Below are 17,779 nucleotides of genomic sequence, written 5' to 3' on the forward strand. Positions count from 1 at the left end.
TGATCTGCATATTAATTTCCAAGAATGGTTCATTTCACGATATTTGCCTGACGATATGGGATTACCACATCGTGCTCCCCATTAATAACTTCTGGCACAAAGTTTCATGTAGGACAACTGCACAGAATTTTTTCGGCGCTTAAGGCTGGTTCTGGATCACTATAAAGTGTTTTGAATTCCTCAAAGTATTTTTGTTTTTTTTAACTCTGATACTTAAAATCTCCGTTCGTGCTTTCGAGCAGAAGTACGATCATTATCAATTCAGATTAGCAATATTAAGCGGAAGCTGGTATAATAATTGCTCACTTAGGGTACAATCTAATTCAAAGCTCATTTCGCTAGGTTAGTTTTATAGCAAAACTGGCTGTTTTCTTTGCTAAGACAGATTAACTGTGTTACCTTAGATATTGAGTACAAAAATGCATTAATCGGGTTTATGAAGAGCGATATATGAATTATAAGAGTACATTTGCAATTACTTCCTGTATTTATTTATTATAGTGCTTTCAAAATATTCTTAACTTCAATGTGTAACTATATACCTATGTATGTATAGTAGGATGCATGTATAAACAAATTGGAAAAGTAAAAAGATCTCAAATATAAATATCTATATATAAATATGAATACATACACATGTTCTTGATTAAGATTTTGCGGACAGCTATTTTATATATATATATAATATAATCTCACGTTTCAGCAATTAACTTGTGGCCAGGCACTGACCGCTAGCTTTTTGGAGTACAGGGTGAAGCTTAAGTGGCACTATTCAAGTTTTTAGAAAAACAGTGGGTTCTCAAGGGAGATCAGCACGAATGATTATACTAACATATCTGTTAAGAGTAATCGTATATATATGTTAATAGTCTAAAGGCTGTGTATAACATGGCTCAAGTGTACTAGTTTTTGTGTAAACCAACAGTGGGATTAAAACATGAAAATCTAATTTCTAATTCATGAATTAAAAAATTCGCAACTCTGCCTACGAGTATGTATGTAAACAGAAACTGTGGGCGAATTCTTGTTCCGTGTGCTTGAAATCATTTTAAATAAGTACACAAAAGCTTTAAGTTATTGGTTAAACACTCGATAAAGCACGTTTTTAACAGTTTGTTTACTCGGAAGCATAATCCGTTTTTATGTGTGTTAATAGTAGCAAGTAGTATGTGCTAGTTATGTTTTGTGTGTGGTCGAAAAGTACATAGTCACGTAATATATATGAAGTTGATTAGAAATTTTTGTTTCTGAAACTTTCCGATACTTTTCAAATAAAATTGGTTAGTTTGGAGAAGTTAATTTCACAGAGTTCACCAGTAGAATATATCACTTGAACCCGTTCACAGAACCTCAATACATTTGATTGAACGAAAAGTGTAAAACGATAAAGTTGGAAGAGCCCTTCATTTACTGGAAAACATAAAGAAACCACATATAGGAAATAGGGTCTTTTTAATAACACTATTAATATTGAATTAATTTTGAGTAATTTGAAAGATTTTGTTCATCTGTTTGTACCAACTCAGAAACCTAATTTGGCTCATTCACAAGAACTTTGTTAATGATCATCACATGATCAAACGCATAGTTTACGATTCCATAAAGGATATAAAGACAAATATTCATTTATATATACATACATATATATATATACATATGTATATAGATAAATGCATTTTTAGATGCTTGGAGTTATATAGAGTTCGGCATATTTGTGGCATTTAATGCTTGTGCAAAACTTCCGGCTTATTCCAATTATGAACCTCTTGTTTCAGCATATCTTGTCTTGTCAATAACGCCAACTATTGTTTTAACACTGGTAAGCCAATGTCGATAGATCAGTATTGGCCATTGACACAAACCTCCACAAAAAGTAGTTAAACGGACCTAGCAACTGATTATAAGTCAGATATGATTTGGTCACCAAAATTTCACCTCAATAAAATGATGGTTTCACCGGCCATATAGCTTGTTGGAGCTGTTTAGTACTTAAACGATCGATATTGATGTGTAGAAACCAAAAATGCTTGAATTATTTGCATGTGGCGATCACTATTACCGTTATCCGGCTTTATCTTGAGTTTTATAAGGGTATGGGCTAAGTCTATGGCATATAAACCACACAACAAATAAGATATGGTTCTTGATGCAAGGGCGTCTGATGGTTTCCAAGGATTGTGCGTCTTTAAAATCAGGCAATTTTGCTACTTGAATTGCCCTTGAAGCAACACATGTTCTTCATCGCTAAAAATAATTTGGCTGTAAAAATATAAATATTCTCCACAGAACGTACATAAGTCTTGGAAAGAAAATACACAATTTTAAAATATTCTTCTATAATATATATATAATAAATCATTACATGGTAATTTGCCCAAGTACTCTGAAAACAAATGTCAAACGAATTTGATTATTTTGACAGCTATGCCTGTAGGATTCAAGAATATCATTAAAGCGAAGCTATTGATTTGAATGTACATCTGGTTTGAATGAAAGAAATTGAAGTTTTAATGGTTTGTTGATAGCTACCTATATACACTATATGTCTATGTATATTTGTATGTTTACATCCCGCTCTTAACTTAGCCTAACCTATCTCAATCACCTTACACTATAGTGCTTTTGATTTCAATCGCCAACAGAATACTTTCCATTTCTAACTGTTTAGCATTTTTGATACTCTGCTCAAAAGCTTTAAGATTACATCAATAATATGTTAATTAACACGATAGCAATAAAGTTCTTAATACTTAACACTATAACAATAAAGTTGCGCGACCCTTCAATCATAAAACGCGAGATAAGTAATTGTAATTTGTAGCATTTGTTGATTTATAAATTAGATATAGTATACTTATATGTATTTTTATTTAAATGAGAAGCATAGTATCTAAAATAAAACAGGTAAAAGATAAACAAACAATCATGCTTGAGCACAGCTTGAAACATATCAAGCAAAAGCAAACATACATTCATGTTTGTGTGTACTTGTACACATGTATATGTGGTAATTTATTATACTCGTATATATGTATTAGTACTGACAGACTTCACGCTCTTAAAAGCTTAGCGGTGTAGGTGAATTGGTGATTGATGGAATGATTAATATACTAACATACAATAACATTGTATATATATGTATTTTCTATACTCGTTTATCATTATTTACGTGTATGTGAGTGTGTGCTTGTAGATTTATGCAGATAATTATAGCTATTATCGTGTTGATGATAATGATAAAGTTATAATTGCGGATTATTGTTTGTTGACATTCCATTTTTTAACATAAATTAGCGTATATATGTACATATTATATATTACAATATATAAAATTCCCGTGTCTTGGTGTTTGTTGCCAAACTCCAACAAAGTGGTTGGACTACTTTTGATGAAATTTGAACATGGGAACATTCTTCACGAAATTTGGCATCGGATATTATAAGGCAATGTTGGAATCTCTGTAGAAAATGTTTAGATCGGATCACTGTAGCATATAGTTGCCACACAAACTGACCGATCAAAATCAAGTTTGTGTAAGAAATCTTTTGTATTTGTGAGGGGTATTATAGCTTCGGCGCAACCGAATTTTTACTACACAACAATTTGTTGTAATGCATTAAACATCCAAATAAGATATCTAAGGAAAAAATTCAAAATTTATTTTTGGCCCACCCTAATATATGCTATATACATATATATATATGCGAAGTGTTTATTTTTTATGAGCTAAGGTCAACTCTACTATAGCAGTTTTTGGTTTTTTTTTTGGCTTTTATTTTCTTAATTTTGTTCTAATTTTGCCTCTTTTGCCAAAAAGAAAATGAATTTTTGTCAATTTTATGTATTTCACAATTCTTTCCTCCTTGTTCCTGGCACATATTAAACGGCACGTTATATAACAGTTCATAAATATTCATAAATTTCGAAATTAATTTAAACGCGTGTCAAACACTGAATAAAACAAGCGCTAACAAGCCACACACATTTTTCTATGCTTGTATAATGTATGCAATTTTTTTAAAATTAATTTAAACTAATTTTAAGCAGGAAAACTTGTTAGAACTTAGCAACATACAAATCTCTATCAAATGGCAAGAATCTTGCAGAGAAATGCGTTTAGTTTTTTATGACGCAAAGAAATAAAATTATGTAGAAATGTTAATAAAGCTAATAATAGTTTTTGTATCAAAAATAGTGAAAACATTTACGAGTAGAAAAATAATATTAAAGCTCTTCTAAAGAACTAGTCAAGCCATATTAAGCTAATTAAAAATATTTATTTAAATTTGTACTTCCCCTAAAATAATTATTTCGGAAACCTGATACACATCTATGGGTATACATAGCTAAGTGTGTCTACATTTGAATTCCCCCCTTTAGTCAGTCCCCCTCTTCCTATCCGTTTTAATATAATATATGGAGTCAGTCTCTCTGCTTATCGCTTTAATATGCATCAAATGAAAGGGCTCTCCTAATATGCAAAAATGAGCTATAAGAACAATGTTGATCGAGATGGAAACTGCCTTATTTCAATCAACTTATTAGTACACACCTTGTGCGAGGAAATCTGTGAGCCTTTCAAGCCGGCTTAACCTAATTTGTTCTGAATTAAAAATATCCTAATAGTTTTATAAGCAGATATACCAGTTTTTTCTTTCTATAAAATAATCTTGGAAAGTAAAGATAATAAACCGTCTTTTTTTAAAAAAATGGTATATACCATATTACCAGCCCTTTAAATCACTAAATTTTTGAAATTCAGTGTAATCCTCAAAAATTTTTTATGTGTGACGAAGTGAAACATCATCAAATATGTTTACTGAATCCTGCCGAGTTGACATTTCTGCTCTGAATAAAGACTCAGATTTGTTCCAATAAATGTTTGCAAAAAGTAGGAATTTACTGCTATGGCCTTTCTTTCCACCTAGTAATTAACGTGTGCTCTCGTAATCTTTTTTTCATGAAACTGTCTCAAAGGTAAACTTTTATCTAAGAAGAAGCTTCTACCTATGTAGTAAGTAGTAGTTGCAATCAAATACTAACATTGCTAACAATAGTTAGTATGTTGGCATATGCCTGCATGAATATACGAGTATGTCTGTTGAACTAGCTCAGAGAACGTTATATTAATATAAGAACATATAATATATAGGTTATGTTGGTCCCTGATCGTCAGATAACAGACTAGAGAACTTCTAAAATCAACATAATTGAATATTTTGAAGGACTTATTAGTAATATTACTAACCCACTGCACGTGTTGGCAAATTTTGTTGGACTTTTGATTAGGAAATATTTACTCGTGATTTGTTAGTTTTACGTATCACTAAGATCGCTTTCCGGTACAGCACCAGGTTGCAATAGGTCCATTTTTACAAAGAGCAAATATAAAATTTAGAGTCAAACTCGAAACAAAATTCGCTGAGACCTCCGAATTGATGAAAAAAGTTGATTGTTATGATTTAATGAGTCATACTCAAGTTTGTACTTGGTTTACATAATTGGAAAATGACCGTGAGGATTTAATTGACGACCAAAGGCGAGGTCATCCAGAAGCTAGTAATCGTGTTGAGTTAGTAAAGAACGTTCGTGAAATTATTGGTATTGAGTCAAATTTTATTACGAGAATGTGGGTTGAGTGAATAAATACGAGTAAAAACACTATTTGGAGAACCATTTGACTTTTTCTATTTCCAATACTGTAAACCAGCAGATATAACCGAGGGGCTGAAAAACATTCCTATAAATTATATAAAAAAGTCTATGCATTCGCATGGTTGATCGTTCGAAATATTGTACTGGAGAATAAATAATAATTTTGAAAGATAATATAATTTGTATTTAATTTTATATTCCAACGGTTCGGTTATTTTTAGGACACACCTTGTATTGTGTTTGCCACTCAAATTGTAGTATTGGATAAGAGATATGCTTTATTTTCCTTTTATACGAATATGGCAACTCTTAAAATATTTTATTATATGTATGTGTTTTTTAAGTATATTTCAACCCCTTTGTATTTGTTAATTTTTCTCTATTGAGACAATAAATTGCAAAATTAATATAATTTTCAAACAGCTGGCCACTTTTTAAACTTTCTAAGTGGGCTGTAAGTTTCAGTCATTTATTTTGGATAAGAATAATATCTATTATAATTCTTTAGTATCTATTATCTATGTAGTTGAGAAGCCATCCTAGTTGGGTTTTTATAGATAACATTGTTATGGCATTATTTTACACGCCACTGTATACAAGTTAATGCCACTTTAAATAAGAACATATTGGTAAAGAATTACTATTTTATTGCTTTGTTAAGAATAATTTTACTTAAATGAAGCCATTGACCTGTTTTGCATTTTACAAATCGGCGCTATTTATATAATATAATTGATGAGCGTCAATATTGTCTGCTTTTCGCTATTTACACTAATTGGACAGCAACAACAACAAGCGCATACGTTTCATTAGCAACAAGTTGTTTGACAAATATTTTATGGCAAAATTAAAATTCAAAACTATAAAATTATGGAAATCAAACATTTATGGGCGCACACATACCTATATATGTATATATTTACATACAAACATGTGTAAGTAGAAACATGCGAAAAATCGTAAAATTTTAAGCATTTATGAATTTAAATGCGAAAAAATGTTATTAAATACTTTTATGAAATCGTTACGTTAATGCTGGAAATAATCAATTTAACTTAGTATTAAGTCGTGTTAATAGCTTCTTTCCGGTTTTAAAGTATATACTAAGAAGGAAAGAATATAAATTAAATCAAATGTGAACTGAATAAAAGTAAACAATGGTATGCAAAATATTTGCATAATATTGTTGCTATTGTTTGAGAGTGTGCAGCACTCAGCTTTGTTCCACACAAACACACGCACACATTGTGAAGAAGCGGCGGTTAAGCATATATATGCATGTGCGTGTGTGCTTGAGAGCGCACTTGAGTGTGTGTGAATTAATAACAGGTGGACGGCTGAAGAATAGTAAATTCATGGCATATAAATTTTACTTGATATTTTATAATTTTTTTTTTGTTTTCAAAATTTTTTTAAGTGTGTGTTGTTTGAGTTTAAAAGTGACTGGCTTTAAGCACATCTCAATGTTTTTATTTCACGAGAGCACTGTGCAATATGGCTTGAAAATGTTAAGTGTCTCAACATCAGTGCTCCAGTTGAATAGAATCGTTTGCTTCTACGTTATTATTATTGTTTTAATTCTCTTTTATAAATTTTTTATAAATTTTTATTTCTGTTTTTTTATTATTTCTTCTCTATTTATTTTTCCCTTATATGCTGACGTCCATATATAAATTTAAGTATGGTATTTATTTACTTATATCGCTTTGCGTGCCAAATAGCACACTAATAATTAGCAACAACAATAGGCAAGTTGTGAATCTTTTTGAAAGTGAAATTTCAGGCATGTTGCTTTGGCGATTTTTGACAGCCAGTGTGATGACCTTGAGCGGAGATTTTAATTAATTACAGAGATATGCAGAACTAGCAAAGCAAAATGGTACCAGCAATTAACAATCTATGTTGGAAATCTAAAAAGTGCAAAATAATAGATTGTCAGAACGCTGTGGCAGGTGTGCTTGTAGATCGTCGATCGCCGCCCGCTTAATCGATCAATCAAATTGTACGCCCAAATCGATAATAAAGCAATGCTTGTCTGTTATTAGTAATGTAAACTTGACATGTAGAGTGCTCAGATTATCAACACGCGCCTGTTGAGCGCACTCCACGCTGATTCTTATCTAAGTGACGGTTTCTGTGATTTGGTTGCCAACCTTAATAACTGATTATATAAAGCTAAATAGCGTACCACACAAATATAAAGCGATTTTTTTGGTGTTCTTCTCAATTTGTTGCTTTTAACTAATTCGTTTCTTTATATGCATATTTTTATTACTTGGTATTCATATTTATTTAAGTTTTTTTTTGTGTATACAACCATTTATATCGCGTTGACAAGGTTAAATGTTAAATGCCAAAGTGTTGGTGACATTAATCAATAGGTAAACACCTTGTTGACCGGTTTGTTGATAAACAATATATATATATACATACATATGTACATATATATACGCAAGTGCGTTTAAGTGTTGGTAAATTGTTAAGGGCATAAATAGGAGCCCTGTGAGAAATTGCAGCTATTTATTGAAATTATAAATATTTCAATATGTTTTATTGTTGTACATACATACATGCTGTAGGTTAAATTATTGTGGTCCAAAAGTCATCGTATAATTTCTTTCATTTCAAAGTATATTCTAAAGTATCCTAAGCAAATATTATCTTTTAATTTAGTTCAATTCAATTTTCTGGCCCAGAGTGGAACATAAAATGTCCATTGAACTGCTGGCTCTTAGCAAGGCCCACATCGTCGCAATGATACGCGTCCTAACGGGACACTGTCCCATTGGCACCCACGCGGTGAGGTTAACGATTTTGGAGGACGCAACTTGTAATGTGAATTGATATTAGCCATCTAAAAAAAATTGTGGCAGGCTCTAAGCGTTTTGTCGATACATGACAGCCTTTTCGACCGTGGAGTTCTGGGCATCACAACGTACAAGCGTCTCCAGTTGTGCAAGTGGTATTATTCGTGGCCTCTTGAGTCATCAGCTTAGCTACCTAACCTAGTTCCATTTGGAGACCACATTCGGGTATACAGAAAAAATGTTCTCACAATGAGAAAAAAGTTCGCCACTCAGGCTTAATGCTTTTTGGAAAAAAAGGGCGTGTGCAAAATTTCGGACCTGTATCTCGAAAACTGAAAAACTAGTTCTCGTATATACAGACGGGCAGATAGACGTCACGCTGATCATTGATATATATATTTCATAGAGTCTCCGACGTTTCCTTTTGGGTATTATACACTTCGTGGCAAACTTAATATACCCTGTTTAGCGTATAAAAACCAAAGACACATATTTTGATTTGCAATAATTATCTCTTTATTATTATTGTTATATAGTAATTTTATCTAGTTACGTATGTATATATGTGTGTGTGCAAATATATTGACGCGAATTACTTAAATTAATTATTTGATATACTCTCCGTGTACACAATGTGAAAAGTATATAAATACAAGGTATAGTTAATTAGAAATATTTATATATGTATATATATAAAAAATAACAGTTAAAAAAAAGTTTAAAAAACTAAGCATGTAATTTGTTTAATTAATATTGCAACTGGTGTAACGGAAATGTATGCAACCATTTACTTTTATACCCGATTCGTACACATTTCCTCTTCGCAAGTGCAGTTATAATAAAACATCACATTTTGACAGCATCACAAATAAACAAGCAGTTATATATAAAGCGCTTAGGATTACTTTGAAATTCCACTTTATATGTAGGCATCCCATAAATTGAGTATTATTTTCGTTGAGAGTCTTGAGTATTATCTCCGTGGCAAACTTCACTTCTCATTGTCCTGTTTCAAAAGCTCCTATCTACCGTAATGTCCGGCCACAGTGCCATTTTGTCCAAAAGCATAAGCGTAAACGGTCTTCGCGCTGCCAGATGCATGATTTCGGAATTGTTTATAGTATTCGCTCTCCTCGCCGAAATGCGCCTGTACCGGTTTATGGTTGACGGTGCTCGTGGGCGTTCGTGTAGTTGTCGTGGTGAATATCTTGAATTGTTCCTTGTATTTGTCGAAGAAAGGGTGGCTGAACGGATCATCCCGATATTTGGCTGTTGTTACTGTTAATGAGGCTTTCGTAGGTGTTGTGTGGACTGAATTTCGCATGACATTCGGTTTCTGATTCGTTGCATTCGCGGTATATAGAGCGGGCTTTCGCGTAGTTCCCCGTGCAGTGCTGGTAGTTTTCGTTAATGCTGTCGGTTTTGTTGTAGTGACTTTCGGTTTTTGTGTACTTGGTTTGGTGTACTGGGTAAACGGCGTTGTTTTTGTAATATTCTTAGTCGTATATGGCACTTTTGTGGTACTAAAATTATTTAGACTTGCTGTCGTTGGGCGCCTAGTTGGGTGAGCGTTTGCTGGTGGCTTCGTGGCAGCGAATGTGTTTTGTGTTATGGGCGTTCTGACAGTTGTCGTCGGTTTTCTTGTCGTAGTTGTGGCATATTGCTGTTCTCGCATTTTTGTTGTACTATATTTAGAATTAGTTTTACTGTTAGTTGTTGCTCGCTTTGTTGCTGTAGTTGGGCGCTTTGTGGTAGTTTTTACAGCAGCGGTAGTCTTTTGTGTTATCGGCGTTCTTACAGTGGTTCCGGGTTTACGTGTAGTAGTGGCTTTAAGATTGGCAGTTTTGTCGTTAGAACTCTTTGAGGTAGGTTTGGTGGTACTTTGTTTAGTTGTCGGTTTTCTTGTTGTTGCGGCAGTTGTGGGTTTCCGAAGTCCAGCGTTTTGCGTGGTTGCTGGTCTCCTGGTTGTTGTAGTCGTTAACGTTTTCTGGATTCCAACGATTTGTGTAGTTTTAGTGGATACCGTCGTCCTTTTCGTAGTTGCCGTCGTAGTAGTCTTCTTTTCTTGATACAATCCGAGATTCTTCGTAGTCTGTGGTTTTCTCGTTGTTGTTGTAATTGTCGAGGATTTCGGTGTACTTCCCCTGTTTGTTGCTGGTTTTTGGTTATTGGACAGTTTCGTTGTTGTCGGCTTAGTTTGTGGCGATCGTGTTGTGCTTCCGTTCGGTTTCGCCTTCGTTGCCGGTAGTCGAGTTGTCGGTTGCCGAGTTGTTGGTTGTCGAGTTGTTGGTTGTCGAGTTGTTGGTTGACGAGTTGTTGGTTGCCGAGTTGTTGGTTGTCGAGTTGTTGGTTGTCGAGTTGTTGGTTGACGAGTTGTTGGTTGCCGAGTTGTTGGTTGTCGAATTGTTGGTTGGCGAGTTGTGCTGATTGCTTTTGCAGGCTGCACCTGTTGCGACTGTTGCCAGTTCCATGAAGTGCTTGGTCGCTTAGTCGCGCTTCCGCCATAATTTGCTGTGGGTTTCCGTATAGCGGTTGTCAATGTTGTGGGCCTCCTTGTAGTGGTGGTTGTGAGCAAAGTGGTATAATATTGTTTCGTCGTTTGTGTATGTGGTTTTCGGGTGGTTGAGGTGACCGGTTTTGCTGCAGATACCGTAGTGGAAACTTTAGTTTCAACACCTGGTTTGAACACTATATGGGTAGCAGGTATTTTGACTGGTGTTGTACGAAACACTTCACTATTCACATAGGGCTTTGTGGGGTAAGCATGGAGCTTGGTCTTTTCAGTGCTGCTCGACGTTGGGTGTATATGTTGTTGTTGGGTTTGTGAACTTGTTTTGATAGCGGTACTATGTGAGGCTGCTGAAATTCGTTGAAGAAAAGGATTATTCTGGTATTGTGCGACTATTTGGTTCCTCGATGGGTTAGCTGTAGATGCTGGCTTGTGAGCTGTTAAGCTTGGGGATTGTTCGATGAATTGTGATAAAAATGGGTTCGAGTGGAAATGTTGTTGTTGCGAGGTTTGCGGTTTTGGCAGTGTTAGCTGTATGCTTGGTGTGGCAGCATTGAATGGTTTTTGATTTTTTGTTTCGATTAGTGAGAAGCTAGCCGACTGGCCCTTATATTTGGAGAGAAATGGGTTGGAGTGGTAACTTTGTTTTTGCGATTGTTGTATTATTATGGGTGTTAATGTTTGTTGTTTAATTTCAGATGGCTGATATTTACTTAGAAATGGGTTGGCAGCGTAAGGGGCAGTGGTTGGTACAGCGGGAATAAAATTAGTATTTGTTACAGTTTGCGGGACCTTGGCGGCACTATGTGGTTTTTGTTGTGTCTGTATGAATTGATTTAAGAATGGATTATTTACAAAGTCAGTTTTTGCAGCAAACATTTTATTAGTGACGCCGTAATGCATAATGGGTTTCGCGGTTGTTTTAGGTTTCAAGGTTGTTGGCACAAATTTCACAGCACTAAATTGATTTAGGAAAGGATTATTTACAAATGGATGGTTTAGTTCATCTTTATGTTTGATTTTATTCGGCAAAGTGGTTATTTGGTTAATATTAGAGGATTGTGTAAGATAAGTAGTGGGCTCACGTTGTACAATTTCGTTGGCTTGTTGCGCCTGCTGCAACAGTTTGCTGTCGAAACACGTGCTTATCCGTTCCAATTGCTGATTGCGGCAGTTGCGATTATAAACTGTCCACGCCGTAAAACCATCACCGCCGAGACGCGTATGCTCTTCGTAAATCGTTTTCACGCAACGCACGTCATCTGTGATATCATTGTCGAGTAGCTTGTTGCATGAAATGTGGCAGGCTTTGCCGTTAGCGTCTTCATGTGAACACCAATAGAGATCACTTATCTGGAAGAGTCCATGATCGGCGCTGCCGTCGGCATTCAGACGTCCTACAGCGGCAGTGTTGAAACTGGACTCATATTGCGCGATACAAACCCATGTCGGCACATCCTTCATCGGCATCTTGTGCTTGAAATACAGCTCCTGCGCCAGCTCACATTTCTGGTAGATTTTGCCCTTACCAACGGCGATACCTGTTTCGTCATGCGCGACTTTATCCATCTCCACTGCAGGTTGTATAAGTTGTGGCCTGTGTAAGTCCTCCTCCGGAAAGCAACTGGCTATGCGTTCCAGTCGTTGATTGCGACAATTTCGATTATAAACCGTCCAAGCTGTAAATCCGTCGCCGGAAATGCGTGTGTGTTCGGCATGTATGGTTTTAATACACTGCACATCATCGCTGATATCCGAATCGAGCAGTTTGTGGCACGGTATGTTGCACGCCTTACCGCCGTATTTCTCATGTGCGCACCAATAGAGATCGCTGATTTGGAAAAGTCCATGATCGGCGCTGCCATCGGCATTCAAACGACCTACAGCGGCGGTGTTGAAACTGGATTCATGCTTAGCAATACAGACCCAGGTGGGTATCTGTTCCATCGACATTTTGTGCTTGTAGTAGAGTTCCTGCGCCAATTCACATTCCTTGAAGATCTTACCCTTCGCTGCAGGCAACGCCAGCGCCGTTGTTGGTATTATATTATTGTAATTATTGTTGCTGCTGCCGCTAATTACCTGTGTTTTACTTATCTCGTTGCTATCGAAACATGCCGATACCTGTTCGATCTGCTGGTTGCGACAGTGGTGATTATAAACCGTCCACGCCGTAAACCCGTCGCCCGAAATGCGTGTGTGCTCTTCGTGTATGATACGTATGCAACGAACGTCGTCGGTAATGTCGGAATCGAGTAATTTCGCGCACGGTATATTGCACGCCTTGCCGCCAAAACTGTCGTGGGCACACCAGTAGAGATCGCTGATCTGAAAGAGTCCATGATCCGCGCTTTCGTCGCCGTTGAGCCGTCCAACTGCTGCTGTATCGTATTTGGATTCATGTTGGGCGATACACACCCACGTAGCTATATCCTGCATTGGAAATTTGTGTTTAAAATACAATTCTTGAGCTAATTCACAACGTTTATAAACTTTACCCTTGTGTGTTTGTGTATTGTGTGTCTGGGTTACAATTTTGGGGGATGTGTATTTGTGTTGTTGGTGTTTTTGTAGTGTTTGTGTGGATTTCTGTGGAACACCAATGTGTTGAAGGAAGGGATTTGCCTGGAACTGCGGATGTAGAGACGTCTGTGGGGCTTGAAATTGGGGATGTACGGGTGCTTGTGGCGCCTGGAAGGAGGGGAATGTGTGTGAAGGTGAAGTTTGAACGTGTGTTTTAGCTGCGTGTTGTAATGGTGGTTCTTGGAAGCATGCGGATATAAATGAGTACTGCTGGTTGCGACAGTCGCGGTTGTAAACGGACCAAGCGGTGAAACCGTCACCTGAAATGCGCGTGTGTTCACCATGGATGCGCTTAATGCAACGCACATCGTCGCTGATATCGTTGTCCAGCAGTTTCGTGCATTGCAGTCCGCAAGCCTTGCCGCCACTATAACGATCATGCGAACACCAGTAGAGATCGCTGATTTGGAAGAGTCCATGATCGGCGCTACCGTCAGCATTCAGACGTCCCACAGCCGAAGTATCGAATTTAGATTCATGTTGCGCAATACAAACCCATGTGGGTATCTGTTCCATCGGCATTTTGTGCTTGTAGTACAGCTCCTGCGCCAGTTCACAACGATCGTAGATCTTGCCGCGTTTATACGCAGAATAACCATTACTTATGGAGTTCGTGTGCACCGCCAAGTCGTTGGAGGTATAGTATGACGTTGGCGCGCTGGCAAAAGCGGCTTGTGTGAATGTCTGTTGAGCCACAGGTGAAATGCGTTGATTTGGAAAACAGTCTGACACATAACTCTCGACACCATGACGACAAAACTGCTGATAAGCATTCCACGCATTATAACCGTCACCGGAAAGCCGTTGATGCTCGTCGTAGATAATATGCAAGCAGCGCAAGTCATCTGTCAAATCGGCGTCACGTAAACGTTCACAAGGTAGATTACAAGCGAATCCTTTGCCCGGTGGCGAACACCAAAACACATCGCTTATCTGGAAGAGTCCATGTGAACCGCCAGCCAGACCACCCGCGTATGCCTCCGTATTGAAACCGCTCGAATGCTGCGCTATGCAAGTCCACGTCGCGACCTCATGCAAATCGAGTTGATGTCGATTGCGCAACACTTGCGCCAATTCGCAGCGATCGAACACCTTGGCATTGACGCTTCCGGTAAAAGCGACCAATATGCAGAAAACGCCCGCGACAAGAGTGAAAACGCACGACGCGGCGTCATTGCGTACACGCACACCGAGCGTTGCTCGTGTTGACATTTTCAAAACGTCGTGTAGGTTTATTTCGATTTTAAGTGCTCACGTAACGCGGCACGTATAATCGTGCGTACGCGTAATATATGCCTTTTGGGCGCTTACAGTGTTTACTGATTTAATAATCACACTTTGCGAAGGTTAGAACTGAATTAATTTACAATAACTTGCTATTGTTTATTAACGGATTTTAATTCGCTGCCAATCTTCTTAATTTCTATTAATGCGTACAGTTTTTTCTTCGACTTTGCTTGTTCTCGCGTTCGCGTGCCGTTGAAGACTGATTTGAGCGATGCTTCGCATTTATATGTCCAGCTCGGATTGCGCATCCCGCCACATTCATGCACACACAGATTACTTATAATTCAGCCGTTGACGTCGCGCTCAGAGTGTCAGTTACTCTGACGGGCGGGCGGCGGTCAATTAGGCAGTCAGTCAATCAGTGGCACAATATTGGTGGAGATGCGCACCAATGCGCATATAAACACAAACGTTTGCTAGAAAAAAACTGGTTAAACGGCCAATCGTACAAACGTAAACTCTGCCTCAGCGTCGGACTTGCTTTATCAGTTTGATATCTTGCGGGATTGTCGTGTTGTGTCGGTGTGGTCATTGATTTATTCGTCGTGCATAATATTTGTTCATTATTTTTTATTCGCTTTTCTCTAATATTTTGATAAGCGCCAAAGGGAAGTCGACCACATTAGGCGATTCACTACAGAAATAAACTTTTTCTAATGTAAATTTCGTATAGATACAGTTATACCTATGTATATATTATTTTCCTTTTATCAAAGTATGTCATTGATATCATTAATTATTCTCTAAAACAGGTATTAAGAGACCATTAACTTTGTAAACGCTCGCGTTTTGTTTGCATTTTATTTGCACAAACATAACTTCTTTATAACCTGACTTAACGATTGTTGACATTTTAACAGTGTTCCCTGAATATGTTTAACGGATGATGCCGCCTTAGCGAAGGATGGGCATAGTAGGCATCACCAAAATCCTATTTAATTTCAGATAAAATCTATATAAAGTTAGTCTATTAGTGAGAACTTCTCCAGAGGTCATCATGCCTAAAACTCCTCAATTCAGTCTTGACTTAGTTTTACCATCTTTCAACATCAACAAAACTGATATATCCGATCGGTCTTTCTCCTCACTTATGTTGTATAGTATTAGCCGGATACGATTCAATGATAGACCATTGCCAACATTGAGCTAACATAATCTCTGACTCATGTGCAATGTGGTTGTGCTTCTTTCTCTGGTGGAGAAATACTTCTTTCAACGACAAAAAAATAATTTGGTTACTCCTTAGTTTCGACTAGTACCCATGTCTTACATTTCTATAATTTTCAAGTCCTAAGTGATTAAAATCAGTAAGGAAAGCTGAAAACAAAACTAGGTAAAAAGAATTGTTAAATGTTCGTAGTAATTGTTGGATAAACCTTTCACGCTTTTTATTTACGACGTCACTAATTATTGTGTTTTTCTGTCAAACGCTTTACAAAAGAGTAAATTGACGAAGCTGCCGCAGACTCTATTTGTCATTCCTGCGGAAGTCAATTGCCTCGACGGTCAGAGGCGAATAGCTGTCATCAAAGTTACACATAGCTACTGCTTTTGTGAAACACCTCGAGAAATTTCTTTTTAAAGCTTCTAAGGGCTTCGATTTATCGAAGTTGCTATATATTAATATAATATATCATATATTTAAACGGCTGGACTATTCATGAATTTCTGTAAAATTTAAACCTAAACGTGAGTGTGTTATGCAAAAAACATTTCTCTCTTAAAGGTTTTTTCTTAAGCGTTTATTATTAAATTATTATTAACATACGAAGAAAATAGCTTTAAATGGATTGTCGAAATTGCAATTTTTCTGAATTTTTATACAAATTTATTTGAACCATTATCAGGAGCGGTAGCTCCTTTCGTAAAACAAGTGGCTCGAGTAATCATTTATTTATGCACCTGGGATTTAACGAACAAAAACCGAGGTTACTCTCGACATCAAAAAGCAATTAACAGTACAATTTAAAATTCAAATTACCCGTAGATTCTCACGTTTTGCAGATATTTTCGCTTCACGAAAGAGTCGATGAATAAAGTAAGAATTGATCGATAGATTTTTTGATAATTTATAGTATATAGCGATTACAAGAAACAGAAATTTAGATTGAGGTTAGAGAGAGAAAGAGAGAGATTATTGAGATTGAGAGGATATTGTTTACTCTAACTTAAATCTTTTCAATAATTTAGCGGATTACATGTACGCTTCTTTTTGAGAATTGTAGGGAGGTATGCACAAGACATTTAGCACTGATTATCGTTGATTTCACTCCATAAACATTCTTTATTGCTCAAAGTAAATAAGCACTTCTAGTGAAGTTTTCAGGATCTCAGTAAGATAATAGTGAACCCAGGAAACTTCCGTGTTGTTTACGAATATGTAATATAAGCAAAATGGAATCGATATCTTTAAAATTGAAGGCTTCAGAAAAAAGTGTTCTGTGAAAGTTCTGAAATAAATCTTTGACTAGATCTTATGAGTATAGTTCAGAAGTTGAGACTAGTCATTACCATTGCCTTATATGTATGGTGTGGGAGATAAAATATCACGTGAGCAGAACAAGAGATCAATAGGAATATTCTATAAAGCTCTGAAGGTATGTGATGGCATAGTGAGCCAGAGATATGAGAAATTATAAGCTACTTGTAATTATAAGATTGCCTAAAATCTCTTATTTAAGAGTAGAAAGAGCGCGGCTCCCTATAAAATTAGTAAACATCTGGAAGATATTTTTTAATACCAGGTGTATGAATAGTAAAAGGTTATTTTAATATTTATAAATCTTAAAGCAAACCTGAAAATCGGAGAGCAATAAAGCACAGAATACTGCGACAGCACAATAACAAAAATGCCGACGAATATTATGTGGAAATTCCGTATACAATCTCGTGCCGTATTCTTTCTACTTTCAAGTGGTCCCGCAAGCCTTTCTTTCAT

At 36.5% G+C, this 17,779-nt stretch overlaps 2 protein-coding genes across 9 annotated transcripts in view; both read right to left on the minus strand.

The window, feature by feature from the left end:
* The window catches only part of Snmp2 (Sensory neuron membrane protein 2), a 47,986-nt gene that overhangs the window by 2,752 nt on the left and 27,455 nt on the right, over positions 1 to 17,779 (minus strand). The window lies entirely within an intron of this gene.
* Positions 8,955 to 15,046, minus strand: LOC138857930 (uncharacterized). Of its 2 annotated transcripts, XM_070112107.1 has the most exons (2): positions 12,057 to 15,046; positions 8,955 to 11,321 (listed from the first exon to the last, which is right to left on the minus strand). In XM_070112107.1, the coding sequence occupies exons 1-2, from the start codon at positions 14,764 to 14,766 to the stop codon at positions 9,484 to 9,486; spliced, it is 4,548 nt and encodes a 1,515-aa protein (XP_069968208.1). In that variant the 5' UTR covers positions 14,767 to 15,046; the 3' UTR covers positions 8,955 to 9,483. The 2 variants fall into 2 exon arrangements, with proteins under 2 accessions (XP_069968208.1, XP_069968207.1); XM_070112106.1 differs by having other exon boundaries at positions 8,955 to 15,046.

This window comes from Bactrocera oleae, chromosome 6, assembly GCF_042242935.1.
Source record: "Bactrocera oleae isolate idBacOlea1 chromosome 6, idBacOlea1, whole genome shotgun sequence".
In the NCBI taxonomy this organism is placed as follows: domain Eukaryota; kingdom Metazoa; phylum Arthropoda; class Insecta; order Diptera; family Tephritidae; genus Bactrocera; species Bactrocera oleae.

What these genes read in the sequence shown, in the direction of transcription:
- LOC138857930 (XM_070112106.1), bottom strand. Translation starts at nt 14,766, where the DNA reads ATGTCAACACGAGCAACGCTCGGTGTGCGTGTACGCAATGACGCCGCG.